Source organism: Balaenoptera ricei, chromosome 6 (genome assembly GCF_028023285.1).
Source record: "Balaenoptera ricei isolate mBalRic1 chromosome 6, mBalRic1.hap2, whole genome shotgun sequence".
Taxonomy (NCBI): domain Eukaryota; kingdom Metazoa; phylum Chordata; class Mammalia; order Artiodactyla; family Balaenopteridae; genus Balaenoptera; species Balaenoptera ricei.
In genome coordinates, this window is record NC_082644.1 from 109,936,968 (window position 1) to 109,952,495 (window position 15,528).

Here is a 15,528-nt window from a genome sequence, read left to right on the forward strand (position 1 = left end):
GATCCCCACAGCCAGCATCGCGGGCAGCCAGGCCAGTCGTCCCCGGCGTCTTCCTATTTTAGACATCTCGCTGCCTCGGTCACTTCTAATGTTTCCAGCCAGGCTGCGGGGGGAGGAAAAAGAGGTTACTGCTACTTTAAATGTACTGTATGAAGGCGAGGGCTGGAAAGGGGCCTGCTTGCAGGAATACCCAGTCATCTAGTTGGAAAAGCCGCCAGATGGAATACAAAAGGAGAAACCCAGACGCTCATGGAGACAGCCTCGGTTCATAAATCAGGCGGGGCCAGGGGCTGGGGGCGCACACGCCATGGAGCCCGACTCCCTCCTGGACCGAGACGACTCCTTCGGTAAGACAAGCGCCGGCAAAGTGGCAGAGTTGGGGATTCAGCCGCTGCTCAGGCAGACTTTTCTCTGTTGGCTGCAGGAATCCGAGTTAAAGCGGGGAGGAAGATGGGCACTGCCTGGTCTTGGGACCTGGGGGTCATGGGTGCCGGGAATTTTGGCACAGAGTTGAAGGGTTCCAGGAGCGGGGCCTGGGGCAGCCCCTTGGACCGGGCATTGGCAGGGTTGGGGGAGGGAGAGGGAGTTTCGGCGGCTTCTGTTTTGCTCCTGGACGGAAGAAGGAAAGGAAGGAAGTTTGCAGCCCCCCTGCCTGTCTGCCTCACTCGCTGTCCCCAGGCCTGCCCGGTGCGGGTGCTGCGGGGAGTTTAATTAGTGAGATCCTGCAGATAAATATAGATGGACCAGGCAACAGGAACGCAGTCTGTAATTAAAGCCCGGCTGTAAGCACTCCTCGCTTTGCAGGGCCCCAGGGGCTGCCACCGGGGAGCTGCCCCTGACGCAGGCTCCCTGCAAACCCCGGGCAGATTGTTAGGGAAAAGTTGCCTGGGACAGAGCAACTTGTCTGGAGCCCACGGCAGGGACTTGTAAGGCTCGGAATGGCTCGGCCAGGGCAGTTTCTGCAGGCTTGGGGCTCCAGGGGTACAGGGAACTAAGACCCCATTGCTCAGCCCGGCCAGGCTGTGCACCTTTGGCTAGGACGCCTGGGGCGCTCTGGCCATCTCTGTGTTGTGCAAAGGAGAGAGGCAGGAGGGCAGGAGGGACTGAGGTGGGGGGCCCTGGGGGGCCAGCAGGTTTTAGGGCTCAGTAGGGAGAGGGCCCTTTTGGCCTCAGAGAGGAGCGCTAGTCAAGGGAGGCCTCACCCCAGCTTGGATCCGCCTTTTGGGGGCCCAGACCCTCCTGGGACCATGGTCCCTGCTAAGAAAACTGTTTTCTTCTCCCTCTGGACCCCCAAGCCCCACTGCAGCCAGGCCTGGCCGCTGGGCACAGATTCAAGGCCAAATTACCTCCCTCCTGCCAGTTTCAGCTCTTTCCAGGGAGAGGGGCCCTTTGCCACGTTTGGAGCTGCACCCCTCGGGGGAGCTTGGCAGCCCGCTGGCCTGGCGTCTTTGGGCGGTCAGGTGGCCAGTGGACGCACGCCGAGTGACCCCCACGTGCCAGGCTCTGTGTCAGGGTCAGGGATGCTGGAATAAAGAACTCAAGCCTAAAAAACAGTTTGTGTTTAGTGAATGTTGGGAGGAAAGAGAGAGGGAGAGGGGAGAAAAGGGAGACGGAGGCCCTGGCCCTGGAAGAGCTCCCAGCCTCCAATGGGAGACAGACAAATGATACTGGGTTCAGAGTGATGAGTTCCTCGGGGGGAGGTGGGGGCAGACCGTCTGGGGTGTGCGACAGGCCCGCTGGTCTCCAGAGATGTTCACCTGAAGCTTGGCACGGGGATGCTACCCCACGGAGGGCACAGACCCTTGTCTGGGGGACCAACCCAGAGCCAAGCAAGGCTCCAAATCCCTTGGGGCTCCATCTCCCCACCTGGAACCCAGTGGTCTCTCGGGAACCCACAATCCCGACCTGCTGTCCCCTGGGTTTGCTAGTGGCAGCCTTGGGGCAGGGTAAGCCCAGGGGCCCTGGAAACGGAGGCTGCTTGCACCCTAACTGAAGGGCCCATGCACCATCAGATCCTTGTCTTCCCCTGTGGCTGGCCTTCTGGAAGCTGGTCAGGCAGTGAGGAGCCTGGAAACTGAGAGGAAGAGGACAAGGGACAGGAGAGGGTTCCTTAGGAAAGGGGCAGGCAGGAATGGAGGGGAGCCCAGGAAGTCCTTGGGAATGTCCCCACGCTGAAGGGGCCATCCTGGCCAGGGAAGCAAGGGACATCTGTGGCCTCAGAGTCACTTCCTCTCTAAGCCCAGGTCCTGCATTTATTCATCTAACAAATACTACTTTCAGGTCCTGGACTAAGTTTTGGGGTTGGAGAGGTAAGTCAAACCTTGTCTCTGCCTTTGTGACACTCCCAGGCTAGTCTGGGAGAGAGAGGTAAGTGCTCTCTGATGGGGAAGGCCAGGGTTCCCTGGAACCCCTAACCCCACACGTGGAGTCCAGGAAGGCTTCCCGGTGGAGGTGACTCCTCCACCGAAGAAGAGGATGACTCTCTCTTTTCTGAAACAATTTCTTCAGCTGGCTTCTGGGCTAGGCCACCCTCCTGATTTTCTCCCATCTGTTCTCAGTCTCTTTTTCTGGTTCCTTCTCTTGAACCCCTCCCGCTACCTGTTACCCACGTGGTCCTATCACCAAGGTCAGCATCTTCTGCCTCCCTCCGTGATCTGACTGTTCTGTCCTCACCCCCTCACTCTGTAGGCTCCAGCCATAGTGATCTGACCTTCCTCACACTCAGCAAGCTAGTTATCAGCCCAGGGCCTTCACACACGTGGTTTCCTTGCCTCTTCCTCTCAGTCTTCACTGAGCTAATTCCTCCTCCTCCTCCCAGTCTCCACTGAAAGTCACTTCCTCAGAGGAGCTTTCCCTAGATCATGTTCCCCCGATCCATCAAATTAGATCCCACTCTTCTGCTCTCTCTTTTCCTTTATAGGACCTGTTCCTAGTTGCACTACACATTATGGTATGTGTATGTGTTTAACCTCTGTATCCCCCACTAATCTCTAAGCTCCCTGACAGCCGTTATCCTCAGAGCATAGCTCTCTGCCTGGCCTGTAGTAAGCATCCAACAAATACTTGTGAATGAGTGAGTGGACGATTCGGTTGGCCTAGCCAAAGAGGTGAGGAAAGGCATTACAGGCAGAGAGAACAGCAGGTGCAAAGGCACGGAGGCTGGAGAAACTTCCAATGAGGGTGATGCTTCTGGTCAGGGGTTGGCAAGCTGAGCTCCTTAGGGAGCCCAGGAGCCTCTATGGGGACAGGGTTGGGAGAGGCATAGCTGGGGTTGGGGCTCTGGGCCCCCCTTCCCTGCTTCAAGCAGGGCAAGACTCCCTTCCGTCAGGTGGATATCCTGAGCTCTAATTCCATTCATCAGGTGCTCAGGGACTGCAAGGAGTTTGGCTACGTCCCCAGCCACTGACACTGATGTTCTGGAGGCCTCCGGCACATTCAGGGCATCTCAGCAGACAGGGCTGAGTAGAGCCCCATAGGGGGTCCTGAGATGAGGGACCCTTAGAGCAAGGCCAGCGAGGGCTCAGACCACAGCTGGGGGGAGTGGCAAACACAGGAGCAGGGGTTTCTTTTACACAACATTCACAGGCAGGAAGGCAAGGAGGAGGGAGCTTGGAGACTGTGCACTAACCCTAGCAGAGCCCTTCGTGGAGGGGCTTCAGTTTCCCCATGTGTAAGTAAATTGGGGCGAGGGCCAGACAAGATCTGACTGACCCCCTCTGGCATGGGCCCTTCAGAGCTGCATGGAAAGGCCTGCCCAGAGAATCACTTCCTTCCTCTGTGCCTGTGATTGCTGAGGGAGGGGGCAAGATGATCAACTGCTCGCTGACCTGACTCCCACTCGAGACCCTGAGATCCTTGCGAGTAGGGGCTGTGTCTTGTTTGCTGCAGTATCTCTAGGGTCCTGCAGGGTGCCTGGCCCTGAGGAGATGCTCAATACACACTCACTGGATGAATGAATGAATGAGTGAATGGTGAATGGCACCAGCTGGATCCCGCCCTTAACTTACTCGTGCCCTCAGGCATCTTCCTCCTCTCCGGACTTCTGTTTCCTGAGCTGTCCGACGATGAGGGTACTGCACTCCACACCCCTGAATGCTCCAGCTCTGACCATCTAAGATTCTAAATCCGACTCAGCACTTGGCACCGTCTTCCCTCCCTGCGGCCTGAGCCTCAGCTCGGCTGCCTCAGCCATCGGGTGGCCTGGACCAGGTCCCTGCTCCTTGTTCAGACTCAGCTTCTTTGTCTGACAAATGGGCAGACTCAGTCCTGCCCTGCCTGCTTCCCGGGTTGGCTGGGGTCCCCAGAGGAGTGATGAGATACAACTATGGGAGGCTGGACACCTGTTGGGGGGAGTTCATGATTCTTGGGTGAGGGAGTTGGGCTCAGACAGACGACTAGGATAAAAGCTCCAGAAGGGGCTGGTTGCTTTGGAAACCCTGGGGGCGGAACCGGCAGCTCAGAACCTTCAGTTTCTTCCCGATGATACCAGCACAGGACATCAGCTCCAGCTGGGGGCCCTGTAGGGAGGCAGATGAGGTGATTTTGTAAACTTCCAGGTGCTGCATGTAAAAGAACCAGTACTATTTACTGAGCACCTACTCCAGGCCAGGCCCCACACTCTGCCTACTTGAATCCTCAACAAACCTGGTAGGCTGCTGTTATAGCTCCATTTTCCAGATGAGGAAACAGGCTCAGGGAAAGTAAGTGACACCACGACCTTACAGAGAAGTCAGTGGTTTAACCCAGGTTGCGACAGAGCCCTGGGGCTTCATTTTGCTGCACTTTCCAAGAGCTGTCCCTGCGCCAAAGCTACCGCCTAAAATCCTGTCTCGCCAGGAGTGTTTGTTGGAGCAGTTCAGGAGACGAGCACGACAGGGCAGGAGCCGTGACGGTGATGTCATGTCAGCTGGGGACAGTGAGTGCAGAAGCCGCTGTAACGGGAGAGGGTCAGTCTAAAGAGAGGGCTATTTTGGGCTGGAAGCTGTCAGGGGGCCTGATGTCACCACTCCCTGGCCCTTCCCCCGTGAGAGGGGGAAGCTGAAGATGTCATAAGCGGCTTGCCTCAGCTGGTAACAAATAGAAAATAACCATAAAACAGCAGCTATTTGGCCGGCCACGTGCCTCACATTCATCATCTCGCTTCCCCTTTCCCCGACCCTGTGAGGCTGGTGTTGTCATTCTCATGTTCAAGATGAGGAAACAAGTTCAGAGAGGCTGGGTGACTCACCCAAAGTCACCCAGTGAGCGAATGGCAGAGTTGAGAGTCATGTCGGTTTGTCCCACCTGGAGCCCGAGCTCTGAACCAGTGCCCACTAGGCCCTTCTCTGAGGCTGTGCTGTGTGGATGGATCAGGCCTCCTCTGCCTCCTCAGGGCCAAGAGCCTGGGGCCCCCTCTTCGCTCTGCTGCTGAGCTAACTCAACAGCAAAACTCAGTTTCCCCATCTGTGAAATTGAGGTAATGATGGCCGCCCGGCCTGCCTGGGGTGGGGAAGGGATGCCAAATCCAGATTCATTCCATCTTGCTCTAGGACTTTGCTGTGGACCAGCTGGCTGGGCCTCTGGGGACGGAAGGAACAGGAGAGGCCACAGCCCCACCTTAGGTCCGTTCACAGGTGAAGGAATCAGGCCAGAGAGGCAGAGCAGGGACCCCACTTACTGAGCTCTTACTACGTGCCCAGCTGTGTGCTAAGTGTTCCACATGGAGTTGTGGGCTCCTCACAGAGGAAGGAATGGCCCCATTGCTCAGATGAGACAGTTGAGGCTTAGAAGGGCCCAAGACCACAAGCTAGTGGGGCCGCCCATGATTCAAACCCAGGACTCTCAGATGCCTGTGCTTCTGCCCACCCTGGGCTGCCCCTTGGGTATCCTGACCCCCAGCCTTTCCCTGTGCCCAGGAGAGCCTCAGTCCTGCTGGCCGGCCTTGCCTGGGCCTCTGAACTCCCCCAGCTGGGCAGGTGGACGAGGGGTGGAGACCCCACTTCTTGCCCCACGGGACTCTGGGATGAGGCGAAATCAGGAAGAAGAGTCAATAAAGAACAATGAGGCTGGACGGGGAGGGGCTTAAATCATGGATGTTCCCAAGCCAGAGCAGCTGGCCGCACAAGAAGGCCAGGGAGTGAGGCCTGGGGAAGATGGGAGGGTGGCCCCTGTGCCCGCAGCGCCCCCAGCAGAGCAGGAGGAAGCTCAAGGAGAGGGGCTCCTGGTGGGAGAAGCAGGGAGCAGCTAACCCAGGAAGAAAAGACATTTCACCCTTGTCCTCCTGCATGGGCCTGGGCTTCCATCCTGCTGCACCTCCCCGGCGCCTGGGCCACATGGCTCTCTGCGCCTCTCAACAGAGGACTGGAGACAGCAGTAGCCACCTCCCAGATCATTCCTTCTTGTATTGTCCTGGACGGTGACTGCCTGGAGCCAGCCCCTCCCTCGAGGTTACCTTGTGGTACCTAGTTGCAGATCTTTGTTGAATCACTCAGCAGCAGGGACCGGTCCCCCTAAGCTTTCCTACCACCTGATGTATTTCCTGGCATGTGTTAATCCCCATTTTATAGATGAAGAAACTGAGGCACAAGGAGGTGAGGTCACTAACCCAAATCTCAGTCCTGTGACTGATGGGGCCTAACTCACACCCAGGCTCCTGGACCACTGCTCTGGTCCCCCTTATGCCAAGAAGGCTGGTGGGCCTTTTCCATGAGGCCCAGTGTGTCTCAGCACCTTCTCACTGGCTGGCCTCCCTGGGCCAACCATTGGGCGCTCCAAGTCCAGCCCTTTGTTCCCACTGCCCAGCTCGTTCCTTCTACTGGGTGGATGTGCCCTGGGCTGCTGACTACACCCCAGGCCTTCGGAAGCCAGAGCTATGCCCCTCCCAGAGGGGGTTCCTCCCAAGAGGTCACCTCAGAAGCCTGGGAAGACTGGAGCAAACAGAAAATGGCCCCAAGTGTGAGGAGATCCAAGGGAGAGGGTCTTTGGGGGTCCTCCTGCCCATCCCCCATTACACGATGAGAAGATGGGGACCTGAGAGAGGAGGAACCAGAACCACTCAAGGGCCATTCTACTTCCTAACTGGTCCTGAGCTCTGCCTTGACTCTCCATCTCCCAGCCCCCACCTCAGGCCACGCCCCACAGTGGACTGCTAGACAGCTACCTCGCCCCCTCTTGGGGATCCCTGTCTCCGCCCATCCCCCAAACTCATCCTCTGTGTGCAGCTAAAGGGGCCACTCTCAGGCATCTTAAAGTCCCACAGGGCACCCCAATGCAGCAGGAGAGAGTCTAAACTCATTACCACAGTGTCAAGGCAGTCCACCATCTGACTCCTGGATGACACCTCTGCCCTTGTCTCCAGCACACCCCTTCTTTCTCTCTATTCCATCATGACCAAGTAATCTCTGTCTTGAATGTGCCATCCTCAACTCTGCACTTGCTAATCCCCCCTGCCTGGAATACTCTCCCATCTCATCTCTCCCCACTACTCCTCCCCCCAACCTGGCCACTCCTGCTCAGCCTGCAGTCTCAGCTTGGGTGTCACCTCCTCCAGGCAGCCTTCCCTGACTACCTTTTTTGAGCTCCCAGGCACCCTGGGTTTCCTGCTAGCCTGCCACATGCCAATGAGTACAGTGCATTTGCTTCCCTGCCTGTCTTCACCTCTGGACTGTGAGCTGCTCCATGTGCCAGATTGAAAAGTTGGAGGCTGAGGGGGTGGGCTGAGGAAAGAGGTCAGTGTGACCTGGTCTCTGGCCTGTGTGGCAGGACTGTTGGTGTCCACACTGAGAGGGGGACATGGGTGGAAGGGCATATTCTGGGTGGGGTGGGGAGTGATGTTCTGGGCTTGCTGTGTCTGAAAGGCCTGCAGGGCCATCGAGTGGTTTTCGGTAGAAGAGTCTGTGATGATCATTCCAGATGACCTCCAGAGAGGCCCCAATTCCAGGGTGGAGGATGGCAGCATCTTAGACCTTCCCAGCTGCATCAGTACCATTCCCCTTCCTAGGCTTTTTGAAACCTTTACTCACCTCCCCAGCCAAGGTCCTGCCACCTCCCCCAGGAAGCCAGCCCTGACCACTGGCTGAGGCTGCTCTATTCTCTCCTTGACTGTGCCCTCTTGGTCATTACCACCTCTAGTCCTAGGACGTCTCACGGGCTATGCCTGCGAAGACTTCAAGTTGGGGCCACACCCCTGTGTCTTCTGTAGACTCCATGCAGCCCCGCACAAGGATCCACACGCTGAGAAGATGCCCCCTCCCCTGGATGGAGTCAGGTTCCGCAGTCTCAGCCAGGGGATTCTGGGAAAACCAAACAGAAGCCTAGAGAGGCTTCGGGTCAGATTGACACAGGCGAGCAGGGGGGGACGCAGACGAAGGGAGGGGTGCATTTCTGTCCAATCTGGAAGTTTCCGCCCAGATGGCTCGGTCCTCACAACCCCAGGCCTGAGGCACTCCAGCCGGTGACCTACATCGCGGCACGCCTCTGTGCATGTGCATGTGTGTGTACATGCACACGAACTTGTGCTGAGGGCACGAGCGCCTCGCCAGTGGGATGGAGCGCTAGCAGGTGGGCCTCCGTCTTGGCTGTGAGCGAGCATGTGAGGGTGAGGGGGCCCCACACTCCCGCCCCGGAGTACCACAGACTCGGCACCAGAATGAGGGAGGCTGTGCTCCGGAAAAGCCCGCTCAGGGGACCACAGGTCCTGAAATGGCTGGGGTGCCTGTCCCCTAGCCACCAACCCACCTCTGCCCAGGACTCTCTCTCCCTTGACCCAAATTTCAGATAAATGGCCTCCCCCCGCCTTTACTAATGGTGGAATGTTCGGCATGGAGAACGAGGGCAGCGGAGGGAGGGGACCTGGAACACAGTGTGAGGTTGAACCAGGAGGTGGCCAGACAAGTCTGGAGGGAGGGTGGGCTCTGGCCTCCCGAAGCCCAGGCTGCCAAGTTCAGGGTCTGACTTGGGAGCCTCCTGGGGCTGTCCCAGGTCTGTCCCTGGTTTCCCTCCTGGTACCTGGTCTCCGCACCCCTCCCCCACCTGCCTGCGAGGGACAGTAGAGACCCTTCTCTCCTGGTGAGACTGTCCTTGACCAAGCGTCTGTGCCAACTTCATGGCCTGGAAGCCGGGGCGCCTAGGAGGGTTCCGGCTCCGAGACTCTTCAGTCTTTCCTTTGGCCAGCTCTGTGGTGGGCCCAGTCGGGGTGTCTGTGCCCCGTCTTCTGGGGCTCCTCTCCCAGACTGGGCCTCCGACAGCTTGGGGGGGATGGACGGTGCCCGCTCAAGTATTGCTGAATGTCTGTCTCTCTCTGTCTCTGTCTCTCTGCCTCCCTCCCGCTGGGCCTGCAGGCCCCAGCCCTGCCCCCTCCCCTCCCGCAGAGCTCCTCCCACCCCATTCAGCTGCACAGACTTGGGGGCAGCGAGAGGCGTGAGGTTCCCGCGCCCGAAGGCTCTCCAGGCCCCTCCAGGTCCACTGGTGTTGGTGCTTCAGCTCTGCCTCCTTCCCTCAGCTCCCCGCTGAGGCCAGATGGCTCTGGGGTCTGCACCCCCCGCCCTCCGCCTGCCTGGGGACCCCCCGCTCAGCCCCTCCACCGGCCGCTTCTCCCCCTTCAACGAGCCTGCCATTCCATCCCTCCTTCCACATCTCAACCCCTCAGCGCACCCAGCCTCCCTGCTCCTTCACAGCTGAGCTCCATCAGGGCCACCCGGGTCCCTCACCACCCACGTGCTCCTCAGCACCAGCCCCTGCCCCAGACTGCTCTGGCCAAGGCCACCAGAGGAGCCCTAACTGCTGAATGCGGGATGTCAGGCGCAGGCTCCCTGCTCCTCTGGGCTGAGAGGCCCTGGCAGGGTGGGCTGGGAGTGGGTGGCTCAGGCCAGGGTCCCTGGACGGGCAGCCCACCTGCGTCAGAACGCTGCCACTTACCAGGGAGTATGTGGCTCTGGAAAAATTATGTAACTTCCCCCAGCCTCAGTTTTCCCGTCTGTGAGATGGGATGATGACGCTAGCCCTTGTCTCACAAGTTACTAGGAGGAGTAAACAGTTAATGCTTAAAAAACAGTCCTGAGACCCTTTCAGGCAGAGTTAACCCTCAGTTGACGTTGGTGGTTATTACTGTGATTATTATTATTGCATTTGTCATTGTTGGAATCTCTCACTACCGGCAAGCATGTGACCCTCACGCCCCTCCCCCCAATCCTTGTCCCTTCTCACTCTTCCTGGCAGACTCCTTTTCCTCCTCCTCTAGCCAAGCCACCCAGATGCCCAAGCACGACTCCCTCTCCTTCCACAACCCCCGCCCCTTCCTCACATCTGCGGTCTCCATCTCACCCCTGCCCACACGCGGCCTAGTTCACACCCCACACCCCGGCCCGGTTGCCAGCCCCGCCCTGGGCCTCCTGCCTCACCCTCTGCCTCCAGTCCCCACCCCAGACCAGGGGACTCTCTAACAAGTGCTCCCAGCACCCCTCATCCTCCTCTGCTCCCCTGTCACACCCAGGTGTCCGCCTGTCTCGGTGCCTCAGCACTGTTTGCTGATGTTTGTGGAATGAATGACCCGATGCAAGCGGTAAAGAGCTTCTCTGATCAATGCAACACACAGTGGGTATTAAAGAGCATTGGAAGCCTCCCCCAAGAGTCAGCTCACTTGCCAGGGGTATCCACTGCCCCCAGGAAGGGGGAGAGGACATGGTCTGATCTCAGTCGTCCAGAGAGTTCTAACCCTCACCCCAGCCTCAGCCCTAGAGATTTGGATTCAATTAGTCTAGAGGGGGATTGGGCATTGGAATATTAAATTCGTCCCCTCCCTTCCCCCCACCCCACCCCCACCAGGTGATTCTAAGGGACAGCCACTGGAATTGGGGGAGGAGGGTACTGGGGGGGATGGGGGGGCCGGGGTGTCTTTTTCCCCTGCCCACGTTCACTTCTTTTAATTCATGTTGAGCACTTCCTCCAAGCTAGCTGCCTGCCAGGCACTGGAGGCCCAGGGAAGGACAAGGCTGGGTCCCTGTCCTCAGGGAAAAGCTCAGGACAGGGGCCCAAAGCTACAATGACAGCCCAGCGCAGGGAGGCCTGGGGGGTGGTGTGCAGGGGAGGTGCTGAGCTTAAAGGTAACCAGGGCTTGGCCTGCAGAAGGAGGTAGTGAGCAGGCTGGGAAAGGGTCTACTGGAAACTTCGAGTGATTCAGTGAGGCTGGACCCCAAAATCCAGATGGGAGGAGGTAGGGGAGGAGCCTGGAGAGGTTAGGGGTTCCAGGCTCAGGGGCTTGGGTTTCATCCTGCATCCAGGGAGCCATGAATAGGTCCAAGCAGGGGAGGGATGCAGTTGTGCTGCCTCCCCTGAATTCCTAAGACCCCAAACCACACGTCTACTCAACACAGTGCCCCTCCCCTGAGCCAGCTCAGCTAAGTCTGGGCGGCTGTCTACCTGGGGAGGTCACAGCCCCAGAAGGGGAAGCCTACAGGAGGGGGCTGGGAAGCTGGGAAGAGCGCACAGAGGCAGAGAGGCCAAGACGGCCGGGAACCAAGAGGGCAGCAGCTTTCCTGCGCCACTGTTCACCTGGGCCTGCCCAGCCTCTGGATTTTTGAACCTCCAGTTTCAGAGGTCTCCCTTCCCCAAGGTCCTCAGCAGCCCAAGCAGTGCAAGCTCAGCTTCTAGGGAGAAGTATGAGGGACACTCTAATCCTCTTCCTCTTGGCCCCAATAGTAGATGGTTCTGAATCTGAGATTGGCCAGAGATGGGGGGCACCTTAATGAGGTAAACCAGCCGGACAGGGAAAAAGGGGAGGGAAGGGAAAAGTGCACTGCTCATAGAGCTTTCACTCATCTTACAGAGGGGGACACTGAGGCAGAGCGACGTTTGGCAATTTGCCCCTGGTCACACTGCAAGGAAATGGAAGAGCAGGATTTGAACCCTGGTCTTGCTGGCTCCAAAGCCGGCGTGCATCCCACTCTGTGCCACTGCGAGTCTGCACTGAGCATCCCAAGTTGCCTAGTCCTGCGCCAGGAAGAGGCGGGAAGGGCCTGGGTTCTCTATTCACCTGGCCAGTTCATTGCATAGATGTGCAAACTGAGGGCCGAAGCTGGCAGTGGCTGAACAGGGAAGGGAGGAATTGGTATCAGGGAGTCAGAGACGGCTTCTGGGAGGGGGCAGCGGGGGCTGATGCAGGCAGCAGAGGAGGGTCCCAACAGGTAGGAGGGGGTGGAGAGAAATGAGATTGAGATAAGTGGAGGGCAGCAGGGAGGGTGCCCCAGCAAGGGAAACAGCTTGAGCAAGGGTGCAGAGGTGGGAATGAGTGTCCCAAGTCTCCCAGCCTGAAGCTTGGGGGTGACCGGCCTGAAGGAAGCCTGAGTCACGCCTGAGGACACAGAGCGAGGGGCTGTTCCCTCAGGCGGGGTTTCTCAACCTTGGCACTACTTACTGGCATGTGGGGCGGGTAACTCTTTGTCGTGGGGACCGACCGACCTGCGCGTCAGAGGATGTTTAGCAGTATCCCTGCCTCTACCCACCAGATGCCAGTACCATATCCGCCCCCAACCCCCAGCCCAAGTCGTGACAACCAAAAATGTCTCCAGACATTGCAAAATGTTCCCTGCGGGATAAAATTGCCCCCGATTAAGAACCACTGTCCCAGAGTAAGCAGGAGCCGAGGAACGGGAGGGACAGGGCCCAGAGCTGCAGTCAGAAATCGCCTGTCCTCCAGCCCCGGTTCCCAGCCTCTCACCGACCACTCCAAGCCTCATCCTTCAGCTGACCTGGGGCTCCCTGAGTGCCAGGAAAACCTCCACCAACGCGTTGCAGGGCTGAGAGCCGAGCTGAGTGGTGGAACAAAAGAGCTTGTGTTTCGGGATGAAACCTCCCCCTGCCTGCCTCGGTGTGGAGGAGGGGCAGTGATCCGGGCCCAGTGGGGCTGCTCGGCCGGGGCAGGGGCTTGTCAGAGCCAGGATCTGGAGAGAAGGTGCTGGGCGGGGAGGGGGTGGGGAAGCTACCCCGCTTTAGCTGCTATTCACAAACAGGCGCTTGTCAGAGCCCCGCCTCCAAATCAAAGCCTCCCAGCCGGTGGGGATGGAGATCTGAACTCATCCTGACCCTTGGTCCTGGGGGTGAAGGGGTCAAGGGCTGCCCTCCCGGCTGGGGTCCAGGCCAGGGTCGGGACAGGCCAATGCCTCAGTTCCCTGCTGTCCACAGGCTGTGTCTCCCGGGGGAGCCCGGCTGTGTGTTGAGGGAGGACAGGGGTGGGGAGGGGACAAGGGAAAGGAGAGGAAGCCCCATTTCACCGTCTCCTCACCCCCAACTGTGTGCAGCCAGACGAGCTTCTAAAATGCATGTCCAGCCTCCCCATCTGGCCTGCTTAAACCCGCCACTGACTCCCCGTGACCCTCAGGATCAAGTCCACAGCCCTTGGACAGCGCTTCAAGGATAATTATCTCACCCCACCTTCCACGGCTCCCAACTCCACCTCTCTTCTGAGCCTGGAATGTCCATCTCCTCCCCATCGGCAATGACCCCCAAACTGGGCTAGCTCCTATTCGTGCATTAGTGCCCCTTTGGTCACCACGGCCTCCAGGAAGCCTTCCCAGCTCCAGTGAGTGAGTGAGTGCCTGGGGCATTGGTGGCACCAATCACTCCAGGATGCAGCTGTCTCTCTGTGTGTGAAGTTGGCCCATTTCCCCTGAAGCATCAGGCCTAGAACAGAAAGCTGGTGACTAGCGAGCATTTGTTGAAAGAAGGAGGGAGTGGGGGAGGGATTAAAAAACAAACAAACAAAAAAACTATGTTTTTAGAAAAGGGAGAGGATGAGAGAGAAAACAAATGGGCAGAGCCTGGGTGAGAGGAGTAGCCTGTCCTCTGGCTGATGTACCAGGACAGACTGACTCCACAGGCCTGTGGGGAGAAGCAGGGAACGTTTCTCTGCATTGAGACTCCTGGAAAACTTCCCCCAGGGCCAGGGGTTTGGGCACAGCCTGGCCTTGCTGACAGGTCCCTTTCAGATTTGTCCCCTGATGCCACCAACAAGGCAGGACAGGTGTTCAGGGGGTGGGTGGGGGCTGTCAGGAGGGCATTTTGCTGCCCACCCAGCATTTTGGGTATCACCTGCCATCAGGGGATTCCAGATTCCTTGGTTCTAAGAACCCCAAGAGCCAAGACACTCTGTCCAGTCCAGTGGTTTTCCAATTGAGTCAGAGGAGATGCCCAGAGGTTGACATATAGGAGAGACCCCACGTCCCCTAACACAGCTCGGCCCAGAGCAGCTTGCTTTCACCTGATGTAAACTCTGGGTTTGCCTGAACTTTTTCATTTGAAATGACGGCTCTGTGGCTCAATCAGTTTACAAAGAACACACCTCCTTCTTGAACAGATAAGAGCAGGGCTTAGAGAGGAATTGGGTGGCAGAGCCATGTCGACCTCCTGGCCCTTCGCGCTGAACCACGGGGCCCTCTGCTGAAAGCATAAACACATGAGTGAATGAGTAGGAATCTGGAAGTAGGCTTTGGTAACATGGGGTGACAGCAAAGGACACTTGATTTCTGGGGCGAGGGGTGGGGGATGGGGAAGAGGAACTGCCCCAAAGTGGGAAGGAAAGAGCAGAGCTGGGTGTCTGGTCACTGTGCCAGTAATTACTTACTGTAATTACATTATACCCAGCCTGCTTCTGGAGCTGTTCAAAGACACTGTGACATCCTGGCTTTAGCCAGAGTAGCACCAGGTATAGAATCAGAATCTCAGGTTCAAGCCCCAGCTCTTGCACTTACTGTGTTAACCTTGGCCAAATCAACCCCCTCTTGAGACTCAGTTTCTTCCTCAACAAAATGGGACTCACAACACCCCCGTGCCAGAGTTGTTGTGAGGGGTAAAAATGAGAGCACAGAGCAGGGGTTGAACAATTCCTGGCGGGCTCAGGTTCTTCCTTGTATGTGAACTTGAGGAAGTTCAAGGTCTAAGGTTCAAATCCCAGTCACGTCCCTTACTAGCGGGGTGACTTGAGGCAAGTTTTGTAACCTCTCTGCCTCAGCTTTCCCATCCATAGAATGGGAATAATAGTAGCACCCATCTGCCTCACGGGATGTAATGAGTTAATACGTGTAAAGCATCTAGAACAGGGCTGCCTAAGGGTTTGTTATCAATATTTGTACTCAAATAACAGCATAGATCTTGCAGAGAGGTCCCAGAAATGGAATAAAAGAATGAATGAGATAATGAATGCAAGGAAAATTCGGGTTCTCCCAGGGAATGCCTGTGGTCCTAATTCAGACCTGTCCTCACCCATCAGTGATGTCTTCCAGTGGTTCCTCTTGGCTGGGAGCCATCCCCTCTCCCCAGCTCCCTATCTCTGGACCTCTCCCCACATTTTTCTGCAAGCACGCAGAGGTAGGATTCCATTTCACCCCTAGATGACTTTGGGTGATAAAGAAGTAACTTCAGCCTCCTTGAATTGAATCTTCTCTCCAGAACGTAACAAACCTGGAAATTGGAATTGCCCTGGAGCTGATTATTCTGGGAGGGTACCTCCTGGCATTAAAACTAAATTAGATCAAGGTACCTCTGTTATTAGCAAAATAA

General features: G+C 57.3%; 1 protein-coding gene across 1 annotated transcript in view; it reads left to right on the forward strand.

The window, feature by feature from the left end:
* Window positions 1–245: 245 nt before the first annotated feature.
* The window catches only part of DAB2IP (DAB2 interacting protein), a 193,688-nt gene continuing 178,405 nt past the window's right edge, over window positions 246–15,528 (forward strand). The window contains exon 1 of the mRNA XM_059925527.1: window positions 246–347. Coding sequence (XP_059781510.1) covers window positions 308–347 — 40 coding nt within the window. The 5' untranslated portion in view covers window positions 246–307. The remainder of the gene's footprint in view (window positions 348–15,528) is intronic.